General features: G+C 40.2%; 1 protein-coding gene across 2 annotated transcripts; it reads right to left on the bottom strand.

The window, feature by feature from the left end:
• Positions 1–595: 595 nt before the first annotated feature.
• LOC141647192 (serine/threonine protein phosphatase 2A regulatory subunit B''beta-like) lies at positions 596–8848 on the bottom strand. Of its 2 annotated transcripts, none has more exons than XM_074455296.1 (13): positions 8426–8848; positions 6480–6719; positions 6244–6349; positions 6069–6168; positions 5249–5354; positions 5012–5102; positions 4575–4716; positions 3396–3543; positions 3172–3281; positions 2856–3012; positions 2294–2419; positions 2053–2203; positions 596–1216 (listed from the first exon to the last, which is right to left on the bottom strand). In XM_074455296.1, exons 1-12 carry the CDS (start codon positions 8567–8569, stop codon positions 2063–2065), a joined length of 1611 nt encoding a protein of 536 aa, XP_074311397.1. In that variant the 5' UTR covers positions 8570–8848; the 3' UTR covers positions 596–1216; positions 2053–2062. The 2 variants fall into 2 exon arrangements, with proteins under 2 accessions (XP_074311397.1, XP_074311398.1); XM_074455297.1 differs by having other exon boundaries at positions 6244–6392; positions 8426–8811.
• Positions 8849–12405: the final 3557 nt, after the last annotated feature.

Below are 12405 nucleotides of genomic sequence, written 5' to 3'. Positions count from 1 at the left end.
TGTCTAATGAATTGTGTTGCCAAATGTCAATGCTCCATTCTCATCTCTTAAACAAGTGTTTAGAGGTTCGATTCATGACTCTTGCGAGTGAAAAAAGTCAAATTTGAAAGGGGTCAACCTATTAAATTGTCTTCAGTACCCCGAAGAAAATTGGCCCAACTGTCGGTAGGGAATATTCCTGATCAACACCACAAAAAATGCCACCAGGAGTTGCCTTTTTCCAAATATTATGTTTCGTTGCCAGTCTTTCACTATCACTCTAGTTTAAAAATAATATTTTTTTGGTAATTTTTAATTACTTTTACATACTCCTTATATCAATAGCGATGCACCACACAAAAGGCCATCCCAATTGGCCTAGGCATCAAATTTTATGGCACAACATGAACCTCTTCGCTGTTCCTAGACGAGACCATTAGGCACGGCAAGAGGGATGGTCCGTGTCCGTGCTACTCATTACCTCTCAACCTTGGTTGCTAGCGTAAAAAAGTATTGCCCCACAAGGTCAACACTACGGACAAACAACATTTCATATTTTGAATTACGCTGGTTGTCAAGCACCGGGCGCTAGAACCAAAATCAAAATCAAGAATTAAACGGAAATTCACTTGCAGACTAATGTCGTCTGATTACAGGTTCCAAACAAAACGTTGTGAAATATAACCAAACCTAACATAGCTATGGCCTACTTCCTCATTATCAACTTGCCGTTTAATGAAATCGGGAAACAAAGACTATATAAAACCCCTAACAGCCATCATCTACAACTCTACAGGAGATGACACAACAGAGTAACTGAGAAACTTACATAACCTAAACCGGACACTTCCTAAATATATATGTAGATACATATAATCAGATACGTTCCTTGAAGACATCATGAGTACAGAAGGATCAATATTCAAATTGAATGAATAGATGAGAAAAAAAAAAGGAGAGAAACCAAAATAATAAAAAACTTACTGTGAAGAGACCCCAAAAAATCTGCCAATAGGTTCTAAAACTAAACTTCCCGATTTTAACAAATCAACACGCCAGCAAACAACCGGTTTTCTTCTCCAGTAAGGCCTTTGGAACCTGATATGGTGCCCACAGAGTAAGTACTGCTAGTGATCGGGACCAGAATCCTCAAAGGCAGCATGATGAATGTGGTGGGGGTCTTCAGTGAGTTGACCTTCTGCTCATCTGATGCCTGTGTTGTGAACGGACTTGTATCCTGCAAGACAAAAAGGTTCTATGAAGCATTTGGATTTTGGATCCCTGGACTCAGGTACCAGGTTCGGACACAGGTAAATATCCAAGTGTTGGAAGTCGGTATGCCTACTTTTTAGACAAGGTGGGGAATTCTGAAATGAGGCTACAGATACTGGACCGTGAGGACACATCTTCTAAACAAATAACATGGTTACAATTTGAAATATTTGGTAGTTTAAGATACAATGGAGAATTGTTTGAGACTTGAGGCTCGAAATCAATAGAAATCAAACTAAATGCTTCAGACACCGTTTCTTCCACTACTTTTATCATGTGTGCCTCCCTTTTCAGCTGTTCCAGTATGTTATGAGTAGAGGGAGTCAGGTCATATCCCATTACCCAAATATTCAAATGTCGTGTACTCGTGTGGTTTCTGCGTTGTGTCCCAAAACTGAGGAGTAAAAGTAATCAAAGATTCTTTTTTTGGTGGCAGTGGAACTTACAGCCAGCTACTAACTTAGATACGAGGTAAAACCTCGGGTATATGTGAATATGTGATAGCCTAAAAACCACGCACACCATATCATTTCTTTTGTTTTCATGAAAAGAGAAATGAGTGGATTTCAAAAACAGAAAATGCTGTGAAATATCATTTCTTTTCCTTTAAGAAAAATAATTACTTTTCCACAACTTCAAATTTGCCAATGATCTTTCACTTCCAGACAACTGTTCAGAACTAAGCCATATATCAGCTATATACATTGCCATGATAGTACATAACAAACATACAAATTCATGTGCAACTAATAGTAATACCAAAACGCATATAGCCCAGCATCAAGGATTAGATATTATTACCATATCGAACTCAAAAGGGCGCCTCTAGAGATTCATCCCAAACTTCAGCACTTCCATTAGAAGCTTCTTCAACATCCTCTTCCATTGAAAGCCTAATATACTCTCTATGTGCAAATCGGTCCCATTCTGTCAAGGTTGGATTCTCCCTCTCCTGTTAAGAACATAAGAGGAGTTAACCAACAAGCAAGAACTTGCAAGTAATTTTTTTATACAATAAATGGAATAAATAATGTCGCTCTACCTGGCGAATAAGGAAAGGATCGCGAGTTTCGAACGCCATAAACTTGTTTAGGTTAAAAAGGATGTTGAAAACACTCCCTGAAAGTTTACCCCCTTTCAAATCACGAATGGTAACGAAACTCTCATTCTGGAAAGAAAGCATAAACCACGTCAAAACAATTATATTGGATTTATCACCTGCAAATTGTGAAACATGCACAACTGCTGCAGTCCGGCAAAAAAAAAGCACTAGGCATAGGGAAAAAATAAGAGAAAGGTTGCTGTTAACTAGTCTAGTTACCTAAGGTGAGTGGGAACCAGCTTGACTTAAACTCACATGATGCCAAATACAACTTTAAAATAGAAGGGACCAGAATATGGATAACAATATCATAAACATTCCTCTAACCCAATGATATCCCCACAGAAGAAGATGATATCTGCAGTTCACATCCCATAAATTGGAACAGCAAATCATGGCATAAAAGCAAAGCATCGAACCATTCATATGATATATAACCAAGTTAGTCCAGGATATGACTATCTTCCAGAAAATGAATTCCAGCACTGAGTAGAAGGCAAACCTCTGGTTTAATCATGTCGATAATTTGGCATAAGATATCTTCGAAAACTACAGGCTCCTGAGCCATGCACTCCATACGATGCAACTGCTCCTCGTAAAAGAATTGCATTTCATTCCTTGTGATAACTCCATTTCCGTCTAAGTCTACGCACTTAAACCTGCAGATAAAACAGAAATCAGATATCTGCAGAAAGCCAGATAGAAACTGTTTTACAATCATCAGCAAAATGATTAAGCTTAAAGGCACGCTCAGATACACAAAATGCCGGCGCGGTAAAATTTCATATGATGGGGTAATTATTTTCTCAAAGACACACCAGTATTCAAGACTGGGTTCCGATGATTTGTCCTCCTCTGCTAGTATGAAGTACACAAAATCTTCATATCCCATCTTGCCTTCAACAGTACTAGTGAACTTTCTTGGAACCTGGTATACAACAATAATATCATTAAATAGAAACTACAAAAAAAATAAAAAAGAGATGCCACTACTACAAAAAAAAAAAACTGAAGGATAAAAATCAGCAACTGAACCAAATACCTGGGAAAATATTCTATCAACAATCCGGTAGGTAAGTGCATGGTTCCCGTATCTGATAAGGTTCTCCTTGTCAATCAAAAAATCATGGTCTGTATCCAACTCCCAGAACTTGCAATATATCACATAGAAGTGCTCATACGAGAAGTACCTAACAATGAATCAGAGACGCAAAAGGGGAAAAATTGTTAAAAAATGGGAAAAGGAGGAAGAAGCCAGAAGAACATAGAGGCAATACAGTTATACAAGGATCTTCCACAGATCATCCAGCGAAGTAGGAGTGATAAAAAACTCTAACAAGGAAATCACAGTCTAAAAAAGATGGAAATAAAGTTAGCCGGTACCCCCTTAATAACAGCCACACTTGTTCTTCCCTATATAGACTATAAAAGACATCAATTTTACACCCTTTGTTGAGACTTGAGACACATTCGTAACGCTTGTTTTCGATTAGGATTTCATAAAGCAAATCCAAGTTTGGGTTGACGGCTGGCGTGACTGGACTTGAAGGCTAATGGAGAAAGGGTAGACAAGTCCAGTTTGAAACATATACTCCAAACCCCCTATCCCAGCCCTTGAAAAATTTCTACTGCCCTTGAAAACCTACCTCCTACACTCCCCTTCACCCTCCAAACTCTCTCCCATCCTCGAGAAACACTGCACCCAGTAGTTTTTGAGGTTAGGAAAGGGTTTTGAGGGTGGGGATACGTTTTACAGAGCGTATGGGGTTTTTAAAGGGTTGGGGTAGGTATTCTGGGATGGAGGAGGTTTTATGAGGGTAGGGGGAGGGTAATAAGTGGCGAGGGTAAGGAAGTAGTTAAGAAAATCAATCCAGAAAAACTAAGATAAATATATTATAATAGAAACTTAGTTGAAAACAATGAACCACGCCTCCAAAAACCTTGTTTAATGAATAATACCTAAAAAACCAAGACTGGCCATAAATAACAAAGAACCATCGTGAGTCAATAATAAAGAGACTCATGAGGTTCTTCTAGAAAGGATTACGAAGATAATGAAGAAATAACTTTGAGGACACACGTAAGATACAGGGAGCGTCTCTACCTATTCCACATGAAACAGAAAATCCATAATCATGAGCAACTTCGTGGATTAAATAATTAACATAAAAGTTAAGTGCAACAAAAAATGAGATTACTAGTAAATCAGCTCATATTTTACCTCAGCACTTTATTGATATCCTCTTCTTCATCAGCATGTTGCATAGCAGCAATCAAGTTCCCACGCTTCAGCTCCCTGAGAGTAAGTTGACCATTTCCCGCTCTATTAATATAGTAGAAGATTCTGTATATTACAGTCTCCGCTGTCCAAAAGCAAGAGAAGGTTTCAACATTAAAAGAGTAGCATAAAGAATTGGACATTAAAAACCAAGGTTATTACATAGCAAAACACTCTAAAGCTTTACACCAAAAGAAACACATTCAGAACCCAACCTGGCTTGGATCAGTAACTAGCTTCTTGATTAGATTCCAAGAAAGAATGCCAGTTAATAGCTATGAATTGAAACCCAACAATTCCTAATCAGGAGGAAAAGAAAACGAAAACAAGCTACACGCTGGTACAAATCATAAGATAAAATACAAACAATAGATACATACCATATCTCTCCTGAAACTCCGGGGTACTTTGCAAGAATTCCAATCCTGGATGGGTGGCCAAAAGTTCTCGAAGTATAGGTTTAAAGTCATCCTACGAAAGTAATGGATGAACAGTTAACAGAGCAGGATGCAAAGAGGATGCACTCTGACGCCGCAAAAGCTAACTAAAGGAATCCACTTCAAAACAACTATGAATGTCAACACAACACACATAACAAACAAAACCACCGGATATACCTGCGTCAAGAATACGTTGTTTGGCTGCTTCATGATGGTAAATATTTGTGTTGCAATGTCCACAGTCAACAGATTATCATTGACCCAGTAATCAACAAATGCATCCCTATAAGATTAACATATCAGTAGAATACTTGCATAAAAATCACATGGACCTAATAACCCAACAAAAGCTGAAACCTATTAGAAAATGTTAAAATGGCATGTCCAACTGGAAAATCACGTGAATGTATTTTCTATTCCCGTTTCATTAAACAAAAGAATATTCGCAAGCAGTTCTATAGCAAAACAAAAGCACGCGCCATAATTAACTGATTCACCATAAAGCATTTATCCAGTTAATCAACCCCAAAATGTGTTTACGATTTAAATTGTGCATTACAGTTTTTAACTATCCATCAAGCCAGCTACCAAAAGCCTCAGCCTACAGCACCATGCCAAACAAAGATAAAACAGAGTTTGAATAAGAAACTTTAACAAAGGAAATGCAGAAGCTAAAGAGATTCATCAATCCAAAAACATAATTTTTCCTACACCATACCCACAAAGGCCACAAACATCAATAACAGCTCGACCACAATAAACATTAACGGCTCCGTTACAATACAATCAAAACCAACAGTCATTTCTCAAATCTCATGCAAACAGGCTCTCACTGACAACTTCATACAGCAGATACGGATACAAGAGCACTAACCAAAAGGAACTTATACTTTCATACATTGTAAACCTAAAAAAGAATACTGTCAAGTGTCAACAAATCAGCACATTTAAAAAGAATATAAACTGCCATATTCTCAACAAAAATTAAAAAAATTACCGGGTGACGAATCCGGCACCATTGACATCAATCTTCTGGAAGAGGATAGGAGAGAAAAATGAAGGCAACTTGCAAATTTCCTTCGTAACAACCTTAAATTCTATTACAAAATGCAAAATTGATGTCAGACATGTTTTTAAACTCACAATGACAGAAGATATTCACTATTACGCACCATTCATTTGCAAGCCGTCTGTATGGCCGTAGAAAAATTGATTTATTCTAAACAAACATCGCTCCTTCAATTCCTTGGGAGGTGGACGGCCATTCTGGAAATAGAACTGCAGATGCAAGCTCCCAAAATTACATGCTCGCACAGGTTGACTAAAAATGGAAAAGAAACTTTGAGCGTGTACAAATGATAATCGACCTGACCACCATGATGCAATATCAAAATGAAACTATTCAAACCTGTGGTATCAACTCTTTCACGGGTTCATTCAGCACTTTAGCAGGGCGTCCAAGAGAAGAAGGCCCTCTCGGTTTCATGATGCGAGGAGAACCTGATGAGCTTCTGGGTGAAAGTGGAGGTGCACTTCCAGCAGGAAACATGGACGGTATAGAGTTGGTAGCAGCAGCATTTGCATTGGAAGCATTTCCAGCAACATTTAAGGGATTCCCTGTCTTTGCATCATTGACTAATGATTTGACCTGTCATAAATTAGTTTATACGTGTTAAAAGCAACATATTAGTTCTTCAGACACAAACAATATGCATCAAGACCAGAATCAGATATGCAGGAGAAATGAAATGTACCAAGTACTGAACTAGGCACAAGTAAACATAAAGAGCCGAGATCAATCACAAAACTGCTAAGCAACTTTTAATTGGGGTAACCAACTAAGTAGTCCTAGAAGGCCAGAATAAATATGTACAAAAGAAATAGTGGCAGCACTCTGGCTCATATTCTCCCTTCATCATTTGCAGTGCCACTCATTGAGTAAGGTGCTGTCGTGAAATCCATAATATTTAAAATTGCCAAGTAAAGGACAATAGGCAACTCGTTACAAATCATACTTCTTTTTGAGAAAGTTTACTTTTAAACAGACAACTTCACTGGCTGTTCAATAATCGATGGCCATTGTTCCTAATGCAACCATCATTGCATGTGACAATATCGATGTTTAATAATCCAGAGAACCTGGTGCCAGGTAAAACCGGTCTTAAGCCAACATGATGCGCTGCTTATAACAGCCGTTCTTGGTAATAATAAAATTTAATAATTTACAGAACTTCCAGCAAACAGAAGCAAGATGCCTTAAGGCTGACGACAAAAAATGTTCCTCCAACAGAATTCGTTCCTTCTAGGTTGCATAGATATCGCACTTGGCTTGATGAATATCACAATGTTCCCTTAGAACAAAAAGGAATTTCGAGTGAAAGAACACTGTCAAGTAGATATCCAAGAAATCTTCAATTGAAATCAATGACGTAAAGACAACTCTATAAATACAGTAACACACGTGTTGAGATCTTTACATAGATAACATGCGAAAAGACACTTCATCTTTATCGAATTCGATTTAATACAAACTTACGAACCCATCAAATACTTTCAATTTTACATTACACCACCAGAGAAATAAATTATGCTGGCAATGCAAAATAATAGAGAGAAGTACGCCACAAGGACAGCAATAAATACATTAATTAGAAAGCATCCTCTAATAACTACGTAATAATTCCTCAAAGAACATTCAATTAAATATCATCGTCATCATCATAGTAATATTCCTCAACCTCATAATTAATGAACAAATAATCTACACCCTGGGAAACGGGAGTCAAGATCCTTTGTCCCATTTGATGTCCCATCTGGCCATCTCCTGTACCATGCCATTCTCTCTTTGACACAGCATAGGAAATATAGAAATATACCATATACGTGTTTATTTGCTTATATATCAAAAGCAGGGCGAGCGCAAGTGTGGGACAGGAGACGGGGCATCATAATGGAATAGAGATCTTCACTCAAGAAACAAGAAAGGCAACAACTTTACAACGTCCCCGACCTTATAGCCAACTCAATTTGAAACCGCCTATAGTAACGACACTAATCCACAATTCAAATCGGCTTCTACCTAATCACACTAAACTACAACAAACCCCTCAATTCTTAGCTCTTGACGACGAAATCTACCACTTAAACCCTCTCCACAATCACATATTCACTGATAGATATTATTACCTTCTAACATCCATAATTAATTGAATTAACCACTAAACACATAAAAATGAACGGCGAAACACGATTCAAATCGGCTTCTACCTAATAAAAAGGTAAACAAATGATTGGGACGGAGGTAGTAACAGTCTAACGAATACGAAAAGCGAAACAAAAAGCGGAAAATAATACCAGACGATTAGTATCAGGAAGAGAAAGCCATTGCTCAAAAAGCTCTTGCGCAAGATAAGGTGTTGATTTCAATGCAAATGACGAAATTTCAGGAAGCTGTAACAATTCCGCATCTAATGACAACAAATCTCCATTTAAATCCATTGAATTAACCAGTTTTATCCACAATTTCTGATGAATAACAGCAATCAATCAATGAAATCGACAATTGCGAGATCTGGAGGAAACCCTAGCTGGGGAATTGATTGAAGAAGATGAATTGGGGAATTGATAGATCGGAGGATTGGGTGATTTGAGGTATCGAAATCCAGGATGAAAGAAAGAGAAAGAGAAAGAGAAAGAGAGAGAGTGAATGAACGTTGAATTGAAAATGTTTTCAGAGGGTTGGAAAGTACACGTCAATTCAACAACCATTAACCACATGAATGACCATTTTTCGTTAGATCTTGTAAATAGATTGGGTATGTCCGTATGACTGTATGGGTAGACTCGGTAAAATTGACCCGATCTTAATAACTCGATCAGAATTTGGTTTTGATTGAAAATTAAATTGACCCAAATTTATGCAGCGTGATTCAAATGTTTATTATCGTAAATTGATTGTTATCTCCTAAATAACTTGAAAACAACTAACCTGAAAATGAACCCGACCCGACCTGGCCTGGATTCTTGCAAACCCGAACCCGAATTGACCGATCCACCCGACCAAATGACCCGTTTGTCAGGTCTACAGTTATATGTATGCCGATTTTTGCCTTGTAGGTTATGGATGATGATTAAAGTGATTTGGTATCAATAACGGTTAGCTCTAATGGTAAAAGAGTGCAACTTAAGAGGTTAAAAGTTTGATTTTCATTGTATTAAAAATATAACCTTGTTGGTAGGTAATATGTTGTAAACACTTAGGGGGTGTTTGGTTGGAGCTTTTGGAATGGATTGGAATGGATTCAATCCATTCTAGTGTTTGGTTGGAGGTTTTTGGATTCAATCCATATTATTACTACCTCTATATCCATTCTAAGGTCGAACCAAACACTCATGAGCAAGTATGGGGTTCTAACTCCATACCACTATAGTATCACAATCCATTCCATATCATTCCAATACTTTGAATCAAACAACCTCTTAAAAAAATGTGGTAACTAGTAAGGTCTTGTTCTTTTGGACTGAAACGAATCTAATCTGAACTGAACTGAACTTATAGAATTTGAACTGAACTGAACTGAACTTATAGGATCTAAACTGAACTTACACGATCCGAATTTAAATTAACTTTAATTAATTTAACTTAATTATTATTATTATTATTATTATTATTATTTGTTTTTGTTATTGTTATTATTAATATTATTATTATTATTATTATTATTATTATTATTACTATTATTATTATGATTATTATTATTATTATTATTATTATAAAATGCGCGCAGCTTTCATTATAATAAAAATAAAAGGTTTACATGAAATTGGTGGGGAGCCGAGAGACAATCTGGGCTCCCACACCCTTAGCAATAGTAAAGCTAATACGAGTAAAAATGTAAGCGGCTACCCGAGCCCCAAAGATCCCGAGATACCGAGAATTTCGGATCCGCTGAGCAAGGCAACAGCATCCGAACTCAACTCCCCAAGCGAAGAGAAAGAGAAAGGTAGGAAACCATAACCCGCTACCGCGCACAAATCCTCATACTTAGCACACTTTCGCTGAGCAAAGATCGGCCGACAACCCGCCCGCACAAAATCGCCAACCCGGGGCCGAGTCAAAGGTGAAGAACCCGTCGGTCGACGCACACATCACGCCCCCGTCCCAAGAATAAAGCAATAAATCCGCAGGACGAAGAGAGCCACCATGCCCATCAACCAAACCGATATCAACCTCCTTCCCCGCAGAAATACCAGATCTATAGCAGATGTCGAAGAGAGTGTCCCGGACAAGGTTATGCCGATGTTTAACGCCCACAAGATGCAAGACAAGAAACAGCGTGGTCCCCAAAAACATCCCCAGCAAAAACCCGAGAGCAAGCAGGACAAGGCCTAGATACCGTGAATAACGGAACACCCAGACGATACCCCAGCACACTACGGTAAGTCCTCCCGTTCATAGTCTGCCCCAACCCTGAGATAGGAACCGCACGTAACCAATCGTAGGAGTGAGAACCCCGCCGAGACCGCCATAGAGCGATCTCGGCGAGGTGTCAAAGAAAAAAAAATGGACTACGAGGCGTGCAACCGTCGTGAAATAAATATCCGCCATTTCTTCATAAGTTTGGGGGCGTAAATTTCACTAGGGTGACCTAATATATCGTAACCCGTAGTCGCAGAAAACACCGTGCAAAGATCATCAAAAGCGGGGCCGCGGCTACAACACCAGAAGAGCCGAGGAGCTTAGCCTGCAAACCAGCAGACTGCAAGCGGGACGCAATAAAAGCATAGAACAAAACATCTCCCGCCGCATAAACACCAAGGCCACCAAGATGAAAAGGGAATGTAGCAAGGCGCGCCACCGCCAATCCCAAAACCCGCCCGACGCGGTGACAATACGTTCCAAGCTAGAACGGAGAGCGGCGTCAAAAGGAAGATGGACAGACCCAAAAACACTAGGGGAGCAAGTACGAAGAGAGAAGTAGAGCTTAGATATACCAAGATCAAGCTCGAAGAAGAAGCAACTCACACTGCGGGTCCTCAATCCTCGCAACCAAGTCCATCAGCTCAATGGTCTTAGTTACTCTCGTCGCCACAATCTCACCGCTAAAACCAGGACAAGTCTTGACAGGTCCTCCCAATCTCAGTAACACCGCGCAATGGCCGAGAAATAGAAGTGGGGAAAACCCCGGAGCCGGCTCCGTGGATCCTCAACAGCCAAAAGACCTCCGTCTTGGAGACATTTAGGTGTAAACCAAAACGAGGGCCATCCAACCTAATCAAGTCCAACACCTTCCCCACCTCCAAAGTATCTCCCACAATGGTGCCATCATCTAAGTACCATGCCTGCAAAGTGAGGTCAAAAGTGTCCTGGATCTTGCAAACCAAGGGATGCAAAACCAACGCGAAAAGCAAAGGCCCCAACGGATCACCCCGCTGAACACCCCGACAAGACCACAAGCAAGTGCTCCCCATAAAAAAGGCGGGCCGGAATAACAAAACTCCACCCAACGGGAGAGAGCCGGGCACCGACGGCGGACCTCCTGAAGCATGGTCGAACGGTCAACAAGATTGAACGCATTCGAAATCAACCAAAGAACATAGAAAGCCCCACTGTTCCCCCCGAGCCTCAATGAGCTGGTTCAAGGCATGCAAGATAGCCTCTCCTCCACCGGACACACCCACCCCCCGAATCAAGCCCATCAAAATAAGAAGATAAAGACGGGCCAACCATAGAAGCACCAACCTTAGAGACAAGCCGTCTCCACTGCATCGTACCGAAAAGAATAGACGAACTCCACCACCCGGTTTAACGAGTGGTGTGAGAGGGGCGCTGGCAATGTACTCACCCAGGGGAAGAGGGCACCGACCCTCAAGAAAAAGATTAACCACCCTAGTAATAGAAGTGATCAAATCATCGGAGATAGCCACAAAGAGCCGCGCCACTCAAATAAATCCATAAGGTGTTGAGCACGAAAACCATCCCTCCCACAAGAAGTACCACGAGGGAAGCTCCGAATCATATCCAAGACCACCGCGGAAGAGGCAACCAGAGGATGATGATCCCCGGACAGAGGAGGCAATGAAGGAGGCGGGGCGACAGGATGCTTCTCACGCAGGGCCACGAGGGTGGCATCGGAGTAGGGGGGCGACCCCGAGGAAGAAAGCACTCGTACAAAGCGGTATAATGGCCATCCGATATCTTCCGCCGGCATTGGCGGAGGTTAAGGTCACTCAAATCGAGATCCTCATCCACGAAAAAAAGAAGAAGGACCCTCATCAAAGCACTCCCGTAATAACGCAAACCTCCCCCGTGTCCCCCAAGCAAGAATAGCCCC

This window comes from Silene latifolia, chromosome 3, assembly GCF_048544455.1.
Source record: "Silene latifolia isolate original U9 population chromosome 3, ASM4854445v1, whole genome shotgun sequence".
In the NCBI taxonomy this organism is placed as follows: domain Eukaryota; kingdom Viridiplantae; phylum Streptophyta; class Magnoliopsida; order Caryophyllales; family Caryophyllaceae; genus Silene; species Silene latifolia.
This window is presented reverse-complemented; position numbering and strand designations above follow the sequence as displayed.